Raw genomic sequence first — 12,519 nt, forward strand, 5'->3', positions numbered from 1 at the left:
TTATTTTTCCTAGTTCCATTCTCATCCCCTCAAAATTACCTTTCTTTCCAATTTATTTCTTTGGTCTTTGTCTTACTTATGTTCTTCTCAGTCTTTATCTTAAATCTTTTGATGTTGTGATCGCTACTGCCTAGATGTTCCGCTATGCTTCTCTTATCTGTTCTGGTTTATTTCCCATCACTAGATCCAGCGCGGCTTCCTCTCTTGGGCTTTTTACATGCTGGCTGAGAAATGAGTCCTGCACACATTGTAACAACTCCATTCTCTGTACCCCTTCTTGCCGTTTATTTGGGTGTGGTTAAAATATCCCATGATTATTATTCTAACCTTTACTCATTTCACATATTTGCTTACATATTTCTTCCTCTACCTCCTTTCCGCTATTAGGTGGTCTGTAATATACCCCTATTAGCGTGATGGATCCCTTTTCTTTTATTTCAATCCATGCGGATTTTGTTTCTATCCTTCTGTTATTCCTTCCATGCTGTAACCTTTCTATGATTCTATGTCCCTTTTTTCTACTGCCATTATGTTATCCCTAATTAATACAGCCACTCCATCCCCCTTCTTCCTTCCCTATCTTTTCTGATTAAGTTATAACCTGCGATGTTGTTCCTTTTACTTTTACACTTTTTACCTTATTATTTTTCTCATTTATCACTCCCACTGTGTTTATTTCAGTTATTTTATTGTTTCCCAGACCTGGAGTATTTACGGTTTCTACAACACTGGCCTGGACTTTACTCTGGTCCCTTTTTCTTACTCTTGTTTTATCTTTTTTACTAATATTTTTGTCTGAACCCTTCCCCCCCCCCCCCCCCCCCCTTTATCGGTTTAAAGTCTTATTAACCACCCTATTTATCCTTTCTGCTAGGACCTTGGTCACAGCCTGGTTCAGGTGCCGCCCGTTCTAATGGTATAGCTCCTTCCTGTCCAAGTACTGGTGCCTGTGTCCCATGAAAAAGAACCCCTCTTTCCCACACCAATCCTTCAGCTTTGTGTTTATTTTCCTGATCTGTTTGCCCCTATGCCAGTTCACACATGGCTCAGGTAATAATCCTGAGATTAGCATCCTGCAGGTCCTGATGCGACCCTTAGCACCGCCTACTGGATACCGTGTCCTTCGCACACGCCCTCACCTGCACTTCTCCAATCTTCCAGTAATCAGAACTGATAAGTAGTCTAGTGAGACGAGGTCATTGTAAAATTGAGGAGATGGCTTATTTTGCAGAATTTATGTAACGTAGCAGTGTAGCATTTCCATATTCTCTCTCTTCGATAACGTTTCCTATCACCTATAAAACAATAAAATGGCACTATTCTATCATGAATGCTCAATTTTGATTTTTCCTTTCTGGTCAGCCTCCAGCTGTAAAAACTGACCTATATCTTAATTTCAAGGCCATGCCAAGGTTTGCCTCTTCCAGCCTTTATTGGAATGGACTGAACCTATATTTACAAGAAGGGGGGACGACGTTCTTTTGGTTTCTGTCTTAAACATTGATTGGCTGATAGGCCTGTCAATTAAGTTGCCTACCATAGGATACAGGCAGCAGAGTTTTGGATGAGCTGAAGTTTATGGAAGGTGGTGAATTGGAGGTCGGCCAGGAGAGCAATGGAAGAGTCAAGTCTGGAGATGACCGACGTGGATGAAGGTTACAGCAGCAGATGGGCTGAATCAGGGGCAATGGTGCGGAGATCGAAGTGGGCAGTCTTTGTGATGGAGAGGATATTGGGTCAGAAACTCCACTCAAGGTTGAATAGGTCAATAATTTTGCAAACAATCTGGTTTAGCATGAGACAGTGGTCAGGGTGGGAGTTGGGGGTGGAGATGTAGAGCTGGGTGCTGTCTGTATACATGTGGAAGTGGACCCTGTGCCTGAGGATGATGTTGCCCAGGGACAGCATGTACATGAGGAAGAGGAGGGGCCAAGGAGAGTTCCTTTGGGGACTCCGGAGGTAATGGAGCTGGGTGGGGAAGAGAAGCCATTGCTGGAGATGATCTGGCTACGATTGAGAGAGGTAAAAATGGAATCAAGCGAGTGGAGCCTCAACTATTCACTATATTTATTAATGACTTGGATAACACAATGGAGAACCATATATCCAAGTTTGCTGATGACACAGATTGGTGGCATAGTAAGTAGTGTAAACAGCAGCATAAAATTACAAAGAGACATTGATAGATTAAGTGAGTGGGCAAAACTGTGGCAGATGGCTTTCAACGCAGGTAAGTGTGAGGTCATCCATTTTGGACCTTAAAAGGATAGATCTGAGTATTTTTTTAAATAGTGAAAAGCTAGGAATAGTGGAGGTCCAAAGAGATTTAGGGGTTCATGTACACAGATCACTGAAATGATCAAAAAATAATCAAAAAGGCTAATGGAATGTTAGCCTTTATAACTAGAGGGCTAGAATATGAAGGGGAGGAAGTTTTGCTGCAGCTACACAAAACCCTGGTGAGACCACATATAGAGTACTGTGTACAGTCCTGGGCACCACATCTTAGAAAGGATATATTGGCCTTGGAAGGAGTGCAGCGCGGATTCACCAGAATGTTACCAGGACTCCAAGGGTTAAATTATGAGGAGAGATTACATAAACTAGGCTTGTATTCCCTAGAATGTAGAAGGTTATGGGGTGACTTGATTGAGGTTTTTAGGATTTTGAAAGGAATTGATAGGGTAGATCGATTATTCCAATGCCCTCCTGGCTGGCCTTCCATCTTCCACCCTTCATAAACTTGAGTTCATCCAAAACTCTGCCTGTGTCCTAACTCACACCAAGTCCCATTCTCCCATCACCCCTGTGCTCACTGACCTACATTTGCTCCCAGTCCGGGAACGTCTTGATTTTAAAATTCTCATCCTTGTTTTCAAATCCCTTCATGGCCTCGCCCCTCCCTATCTCTATAACCTCCCCCAGCCCTACAACCTTCCGAGATCTCAGTGCTCCTCCAATTCTTGCGCATCCCCGATTTTAATCGCTCCACCATTGGCAGCCGTGCCTTCAGCTGTCAAGGCCCTAAGCTCTGGAATTCCCTCCCTAAACTTCTCCACTTCTCTACTTCTCTCTCCTCCTTTATGACGCTCCTTAAAACCTTTTGCTCACCTGTCCTAATATCTCCTTATGTGGCTGGGATTTAAATTTTAATAACACTCCTGTGACGTGCCATAGGACATTTTACTACACTAAAGGCGTTATATAAATGCAAGTGGTTGTTGTGTAGATAGAGAGAAACTTTCTCTGCTGGTCGGGGAGTCTAGGACAAGGGGACGTAACCTTAAAATCAGCTAGGGCATTCAGGAGAGAAGTTAGGAAACACTTCTTCACGCAAAGGGTGGTAGAAGTGTGGAACCCTCTCCCACAAAAAGCAGTAGATGCTAGCTCAATTAATAATTTTATAGCTGAAATCGATAGATTTTTGCTGGCCAAGGGTATTGAGGGATATGGAGCCAAGGCGGTTGGATGGAGTTAGGATACAGATCATCCATGATTTCCTTGAATGGTGGAACAGGCTCGTAGGGCTGAATGGCCTACTCCTGTTCTTATGGAGGAGGGCGGTGTGGTCAACCGTGTCAAAAGCTGCAGAGAGGTTGAGGAAGGATAATGCATCACGGTTACAGTCATGCTCCTGACTTTGTTGTACGCATCGATTGGGATCACATTGGTTCTCTTCTAGTGCTCTAGTATCTTTCCTTTTACCTGGCAAGCTTTGCAAAATGATCTGCAAAATGGTCATTTGCCATCCTGCATACTACAAGTTACTGGCTGATAAGTTTTATTTGTTGCTAACTTTTTCCCACATAATTAGCATTATTTAATATTTTCTTAAAGCAGCATCTAATAATATGTAGTAACACAATTCCCAGTGCATATTTTCATAAGGTTTAAAGTACATCAACACAATTAAGGATGGACAATCAGAAAAAGAAGTGAACCCCCAAAGTAAAAAAATCTTTTTGTATTCTATTTATTTGTTTCTCTTTACTGTTGACAGCACCTGAAATATCCTTAGGACATCCCAAAGTGCTTCATATACAAAGAATTACATTTGAAGTGCAGTTGTTTGGTGACTGTGGCAGGCAGTTTGCTTACAGCAAGGTCTCAAAAGCAGGAAATGAGATGAATGCCCAGTTTTTGCAGGTGTTGGTTAAGGGAGGAATGTTAGTCAGTACACTGGGAGAACTCCCTTCTGTTAAAATGCCATGGACCGTTGCTGTCAACCTGAACAGGCAGATGAGGCCTGGGTTTAAAAATTCATCCAAAAGACAATGTTGCACTCCAAACTGTACTTCCAAGCAGTACTGCACTAAAGTGTCAATCTGGAATAGGGCTTCAACCCGCAACCATCTGACTTGGAGGCGAAATTACTACCAACTAAGCCAAGGTTACACTTGGCTAGGACAGCTTATTGGCTCCGTCGCATGGATGTGTTTAGACTATTGGTGAAAATAAAAATCTGAGCCAGCAAGTTTTCGTATCATCCATGTGTCTGCACATTTTATAATGGCAGAGGCATTAATGAGATTTGGTCTTGCTTTTGTGTGTCCTTCCCCTAATGTTCCTTATGTAAGTGTAATTTTCTGTGTGTGCATATTATTATTAACCTATCCGTACGAAAGCAGTATTCCTCAAGTTGAACCATTTCTTCATTCCCTGACATCCTCCACACGCAGCTAGAGCCGACGGGACCTGACAGTCCGTGCCAGTCTGCTCTAGCAATGTGTAGAAGATGTCTTCAATTTGAACAATAAAAAAGACCACGCAAGGTAGGTAATCATTCTTTCTGTTTTTAGAGAACTTTGTTACGGTTTAATACAGAGTAGGCATAACAGATAATAGACGAGATTGCTTCAAACTCTAGAACGAGGGGGTGTGGGCTTAAGTTCAGAAAAAGGAAAGTGCACAATTCAGATTTAACTGCTTTACACTGAGGAAGTCTTGCTGCAATAGCACAGGGCTTTGGTGAGACCACACCTGGAGTACAGTGTACATTTTTGCTCTCCTTACCTAAGGAACGATATACTTGCCTTAGATTCACGAGATTGATTCCTGGGATGAGAGGGTTGTCCTATGAGGAGAGATTAAGCAGAATGGACTTATACTCTGTGGAATTCTCTTACCCAGAGGGCTGTGGATGTTCAGTTGAGTATATTCAAGGCTGAAATCGGTAGATTTTTGGACTCTAAGGGAATCAAGGGATATGGGGTTAGGGGAGGCAAGTGGAGTTGAGGTCGAAGATCAGCCATGATCTTATTGAATGGCGAAGCAGGCTCGAGAGGCCATATGGCCTACTGCTGCTCCTATTTCTTATGTTCTTATGAATGTGTCAGATGGGCTTGCCTTAGGAAGTAGCAGAAGCAGGTAGTGCTGAAAATTGTACAGGCGAATTGCAGAAATATTTGAGGGGGATGGGTGATTAAGGGGTTTTGTTTTTGGGACAGGTAGATGGACTGCAGAGTCTTTTCCTTTGATCTGTATTGAGGGATATGGATCAAAGGCAGATAAATGGAGCTGAGATACAGATTAGCCATGATCTCATTGAATGGTGGAACAGATTCGAGGGGCTGAATGGCCTACTTCTGTTCCTGTGTTCTGGTCTTGTACCTATGTCTTATAGGAACAGGAGTAGGCCATTCAGCCCCTCGTGCCTGCTCCGCCATTTGATAAGATCATGGCTGATCTGTGATCTAACTCCATATACCTGCCTTTGGCCCATATCCCTTAATACCTTTGGTTGCCAAAAAGCTATCTATCTCAGATTTAAATTTAGCAATTGAGCTGGTATCAATTGCCGTTTGCAGAAGAGAGTTCCAAACTTCTACCACCCTTTGTGTGTAGAAATGTTTTCTAATCTCGCTCCTGAAAGGTCTGGCTCTAATTTTTAGACTGTGCCCCCTACTCCTAAAATCCCCAACCAGCGGAAATAGTTTCTCTCTATCCACCCTATCAGTTCCCCTTAATATCTTATAAACTTCGATCAGATCACCCCTTAACCTTCGAAACTCTGGAGAATACAACCCCAATTTGTGTAATCTCTCCTCGTAACTTAAACCTTTGAAGTCTGGGTATCATTCTAGTAAACCTACGCTGCACTCCCTCCAAGGCCAATATGTCCTTCCGAAGGTGCGGTGCTCAGAACTGCTCACAGTACTCCAGGTGCGGTCTAACCAGGGTTTTGTATAGCTGCAGCATAACTTCTGCCCCCTTGTACTCCAGTCCTCTAGATATAAAGGCCAGCATTCCATTTGCCGCCTTGATTATTTTCTGCACCTGTTCATGACACTTCAATGATCTATGTACCTGAACCCCTAAGTCCCTTTGGACATCCACTGTTTTTAACTTTTTACCATTTGGAAAGTACCCTGTTCTATCCTTTTTTGATCCAAAGTGGATGACCTCACATTTGTCTACATTGAATTCCGTTTGCCACAGTTTTGCCCATTCACCTAATCTATCAATATTATATTCCTATTGCTATCAGCTTGATTCAGCTTCAGTATAATATGATGCATGCTATGCTGGTCTATAAATCATGTATGTTCTTTTGCCAAACTTTGAAACATCAGTCATTGTACTTAGGTTCACAATAGACATGGTTCCAAGCAACCAGTGTGACGCAACCCATCATGCACCCTAGCCCAGACACCATTCTTCCATCCTTACTTTTCGTTTTCCTTTACAGTGGTTACAGTTAGCTCTGACACTTTCTCATTTGCTGAAGACCTCCCAAGGAACTTCTCTAAAGCACTATTGAAACACAAAACTACCCTAGTATCTCCTCTGATATGATGTGTGTTTGCTTTTTTAGCAAGAAAGTTTCTTTTTCTTAAGGAAAACATTAATGCCACCTGCAAACTGTGACAGAATGTAGTGGATTATTTCATTAATTTTTCTCTCTTGTTTTTGTTTCAGCACCAAAAGGAGAGCCAATCGACTACAGTGTGGAGACATTAATCATCTTTGTAGTTAGTCCAGTTATAGTGCTAGTAGTTTTGTCTGTGGTTGCTGTCCTGATTTGCCGCAAAATTCACCAAAATAGGATGCAAAGGTTACACGCCCGTGATGCTGAAAATGGAGCAATTGATGGCCTTATAGCTTCCAATGTGGGAGATAGTACACTTGCGGTAATCAGTTTTTACAGTTTTTATAATTCTTTACAACAAATGGATGTTGTTTAAATGCGAGGACTGTACAGACCACAGCTGGAGGATAGGATGCTTTTAACTAACATAAGAGTACTGAATTATTAGTTTATTAAAAATACAGTATAAGAATAATAGTTTGTTTTTATAGCCTTCGCTATGAAAAACTTGGATGATGCAGTGTGTTTAATGTCAAATGCTGTCAAAATAGGTTTCAAAGACCACAAGTTTCATTTTAAAAAAATGAAATCCTTAAATTTAAAATTGTGCTCATATCATCAGATTTGCATTAGAATTATAGAAAGGTTGCAGCACGGAAGGAGGCAATTCAGCCCATCGAGTCTGTGCTGGCTCTATGCAAGAGCAATCCAGCTAGTCCCACTCCCCGCCCTATCCCCGTAGCCCTACGATTTTTTTCCTTTCAAGTACTTATCCAGTTTCCTTTCGAAAGCCTTGATTGAGTCTGCCTCCATCACCTGCCTTGGCAGTGCATTCCAGATCCTAAAATTTGCTTGCTGCGTAAAAAAGTTTTTCCTCATGTCACCTTTGGTTCTTTTGCCAATCACCTTAAATCTATGTCCTCTGGTTCTTGACCTTTCCGCCTTTTGGAACTGTTTCTCTCTATCTACTCTGTCTAGACCTTACATGATTTTGAATACCTCTATGAAATCTCCTCTCAACCTTCTCTGTTCCAAGGATAACTACCCCAGCTTCTCCAATCTATCCACATAACTAAAGTCACTCATCCCTGGAATCATTCTAGTGAATCTCTTCTGCATTCTTTCTAAGGCTTTCACATCTTTCCTAAAGTGTGGTGCCCAGAACTGGACACAATACTCCAGTTGTGGCCGAACCATTGTTTTATAAAGGTTCATCATGACTTCCTTGCTTTTGTACTCTATGCCTCTATTTATAAAGCCCAAGATCCCGAAAGCTTTTTTAACCGCTTTCTCAACCTGCTCTGCCACCTTCAACGATTTGTGTACATATATCCGCAGATCTCTCTGTTCCTGTACCCCTTTTAGAATTGTGCCCTTTAGTTTATATTGCCTCTCCTCATTCTTCCTACCGAAACATATCATCTCTCATTTTTCTGCGTTAAATTTCATCTGCCACGTGTCCGCCCATGCCACCAGTCTGTCGATATCCTCTTGAAGTCTATCACCATCCTCCTCACTGTTGACTCCACTTCCAAGTTTTGTGTCATCTGCAAATTTAGAAATTGTGCCCTGTACACACAAGTCCAAGACATTAATATATATCAAGAAAAGCAGTGGCCCTAGTACCGACACCTGGGGAACACCACTGTACACCTTCCTCCAGTCCGAAAAACAGCCGTTCACCACTACTCTCTGTTTCCTGTTACTTAGCCAATTCTGTATCCATGCTGCTACTGCCCCTTTTATTCCATGGGCTTCAGTCTTGATGACAAGCCTATTATGTGACATTTTTGAAAGTCCATATAAACCACGTCAACTGCATTGCCCTCATCTACCCTCTCAGTTACCTCATCAAAAAACTCTATCAAGTCAGCTAAACACAATTTGCCTTTAGCAAATCCATGCTTTCCCTAATCAATCCACACTTGTCCAAGTTACTGCTACTTCTGTCCCGGATTATTGTTTCTAAAAGTTTCCCCACCATCGAGGTTAAACTGACTGGCCTGTTCAACAAGGGTGTAACATTTGCAATTCTCCAGTTCTCTGGCACCACCCCCGTATCTAAGGGTGTTTGGAAGATTACGGCCAGTACCTCCACAATTTCCACCCGTACTTCCCTCAGCAACCTAGGATGCATCCCATCTAGACCGGGTAACTTATCTACTTTAAGTACAGCTAGCCTTTCCAGTACCTCCTCTTTATCAATTTTTAGCCCATCCAGTATCTCAACTACATCTTCCTTGGTAAAGACAGATGCAAAGTACTCATTTATTACTTCGGCCATGCCCCCTGCCTCCATGAACAGATCTCCTTTTTGGTCCCTGTAGAAGACTTTTGGATTCCTGTTTTTGTTGGCTGCCAGTCTATTCTCATACTCTCTCTTTGCCCCCCTTATTTCCTTTTTCACTTCCCCTCTGAACTTTTTATATTCAGCTTGGTTCTCACTTGTGTTATCAACCTGACATCTGTCCTATGCCTCTTTTTTTCTGTTTCACCTTACTCCCTATCACTTTTGTCATCCAGGGAGCTCTGGCTTTGGTTGCCCTACCCTTCTCCCTCGTGGGAATGTCCCTAGACTGTACCCAAACCATCTCCTCCTTAAAGGCCGCCCATTGTTCAATTACAGTTTTGCCTGCCAATCTTTGATTTGAATTTACCCTGGCCAGATCTGTTCTCATCCCACTGAAATTGGCCCTCCTCCAGTTGAGTATTTTTACTTTAGAGTGGTCCATGTCCTTTTCCATAGTTATTCTAAACCTTGTGATACTATGATCGCTGTTCACTACATGTTCCCCACATGTTCCCCCACTGACACTTGCTCCACTTGGCCCACCTCATTCCCCAAAATCAAATCCAGCAATGCCTCCTTCCTTGTTGGGCTGGAAACGTACTGGTCAACAAAGTTCTTCTGAACACACTTCAAAAATTCCTACCCCCTCTTTGCCCCTTATATTATTACTATCCCAGGATAGTATATTAGGATAGTTGAAGTCCTCAGTTATCACTACTCTATGGCTTTTGCACCTCTCTGTAATTTTTCTGCAAATTTGCTCCTCTGTATCTTTCCCACTAGTTGCTGGCCTATAGAATACATCCAGTAATGTAATGGCACCTCTTTTGTTTCTTAACTCTAACCAAATATATTCTGTCCTTGACCCCTCCAGGACATCCTTTCTCTCCAGCACTGCAATATTCTCCTTAATCAATAATGCCACCCCCCCTCCCCATCCTTTCTTTCCTTCCCGATCTTTCCTGAACACCTTGTATCCAGGAATATTTAGTACCCAATCCTGCCCTTTTTTGAGCCAGGTCTCCGTTATCACCACGACATCATATTCTCGTGGCGAATTACGCCTGCAGCTCACCAACCTTGTTCACCACGCTTCGTGCGTTTACACACATGCACCGCAAACCCGTCTTAGACTTTCTTATACTCTCTTAGTCTGATCCCACCTAATACCGTACTATTTCTTATTCCAGTGCTGTCTTTCTCTCCCAATCCTTGGTGCACCTTGTTTCTCCTTTCCATTGCTACAACCAGGTGCCCATCCCCCTTCCCCCCCCCCCCCCCCCCCAACAGCACAAGCGAATTTCCCCACGAGGACATAGGTCCCAGCTCCGTTGAGGTGCAACCCGTCCGGCCTGTACAGGTCCTACCTCCCCCAGAACTGGTCCCAATGTCCCAGGAATCTAAAGCCCTCCCTCCTGCACCATCTCCCCAGCCACGCATCTATCTGCCCTATCCTCCTATTTCTATACTCACTAGCGCATGGCACCGGGAGTAATCCGGAGATTACTACCTTTGAGTCCTGCTTGTTAATCTCTTTCCTAACTCCTGAAAATCTGCCTGCATGACCTCATCCCTCTTTCTACCTATGTCGTTGGTACCAATATGGACCACGACCTCTGGCTGTTCACTCATCCCCCTCCAGAATGTTCTGCAGCTGCTCAGTGACATCCTTGACCTTGGCACCAGGGAGGCAACATACCATCCTGGAATCACGTTTTGCGGCCGCAGAAACACCTGTCCGTTCCCCTAACCATAGAATCCCCTATCACTATTGCTCTCCAGACCTGTCTCCTCCCCCCCCCCCCCCCCACCCTGTACAGCTGAGCAACCCGTGGTGCTATGGTCTTGGCTCTGGTGGCACTCCCCAGGGAAACCCTCTCCCTCACCAGTATTCAGAACTGAATACTGGTTAGAGAGTGAGATGCATTCAGGGGACTGCTGCACTACCTGTCTGGTCCTCCTTGTCAGTCTGGTGGTCACCCAGTCCCTCTCTGCCTGCACTCTCTTAAGCTGTGGGGTGACCACCTCCTGAAACGTGCTTTCCACGTAGCTCTCAGCCTCGCGGATGCACTACAGTGACGCCAGCAGCTGCTCAAGCTCCGAAACCCGGAGCTCGAGCTCCTCCAGGTGACGACACTTCGTGCACCTGTGGATGTCCAGGTCATAGGAAGCGTCCTGCAGTTCCCATATGGCACAGGATGTGCATTCGATGGGTCTGATATTCCCTGCCGTGCCTCTATTTATTATATTATTAACTAAACTTAACAAAAATAAACTTAAAGACTTAAAAAAAACGCTCACCACCTACACATCAATCAGCTCCTTCCCTTGTGCTGATGTCACTTTAGGTACTTTTTCACCTCGCTACCCACTCTCAGTCTCTCTCCTTTTATCGCTGATCCAGCGCTCCGCTCTCTCCCTCTCCTCTCTTGCTCCTCCTTTTATCTCTTATCCCGCGCTTCGCTCTCTCTCTACCCTCTATTTTTCTAGCCCCTCTTATTGCTGATCTCGTGTTCCGCCATCGCTCTCCTCTCGCTCCTTTTATCGCTGATCCTGCACTGAGCTCTCTCTCCTCTCTCGCTCCTCCTTTTATCGTCGATCCCGTGCTTCTCTCGCTCTAAGAAATAGGAGTAGGCCATGCGGCTCCTCGAGCTTGCTCTGCCATTCAACAAGACCATGGCTGATCTACCTCAACGCCATTTTCCTGCACTATCCCCATATCCCTCGATGCCTTTAATATCTAGAAATCTATCGATCTCTGTTTTGAATGTACCTCAATGACTGAGCCTGCACAGCCCTCTGGGGTAGAGAATTCCAAAGATTCACCACCCTCTGAGTGAAGAAATTTCTCCTCATCTCAGTCTTAAATGACCTACCCCTTTTTCTGAGACTGTGACCCCTGGTTCTAGATTTCCCAGCCAGGGGAAATATCCTCCTTGCATCTACCCTGTCTAGCCCTGTAAGAATTTTGTATGTTTCAATGAGATCACCTCTCATTCTTCTAAATTCTGGAGAACACAGGCCTAGTCTACTCAATCTCTCCTCATACGACAATCCCACCATCCCAGGAATCAATCTGGTGAACCTTCGTTGCACTCCCTCTATGGCAAGTATATCCTTTCTTAGGTAAGGAGACCAAAATTGTACACACTACTCCAGGTGCGGTCTCACCAAGGCCCTATATAATTGCAATAAGACATCTTTACTCCTGTACTCACATCCTCTTGTAATAAAGGCCAACATACCATTTGCCCACCTAATTGCTTGCTGCACCTGCATGTTAGCTTTCAGTGACTCATGTACAAAGACACCCAGGACCCTTGGAACATCAACATTTCCCAATCTCTCATCATTTAAAAAATATTCTGCATTTCTGTTTTTCCTACCAAAGTGGATAACATCATATTTTTCCACATTATAT

General features: G+C 43.7%; 1 protein-coding gene across 2 annotated transcripts in view; it reads left to right on the forward strand.

Moving 5' to 3' along the window:
- LOC137317831 (activin receptor type-1) overlaps window positions 1-12,519 on the forward strand; it is an 86,807-nt gene that overhangs the window by 46,021 nt on the left and 28,267 nt on the right. For both annotated transcript variants that reach the window (XM_067980887.1, XM_067980886.1), the window contains exon 4: window positions 6,919-7,130. In XM_067980887.1, coding sequence (XP_067836988.1) covers window positions 6,919-7,130 — 212 coding nt within the window. The remainder of the gene's footprint in view (window positions 1-6,918; window positions 7,131-12,519) is intronic.

This window comes from Heptranchias perlo, chromosome 3 (genome assembly GCF_035084215.1).
Source record: "Heptranchias perlo isolate sHepPer1 chromosome 3, sHepPer1.hap1, whole genome shotgun sequence".
NCBI classification, from domain to species: Eukaryota; Metazoa; Chordata; class Chondrichthyes; order Hexanchiformes; family Hexanchidae; genus Heptranchias; species Heptranchias perlo.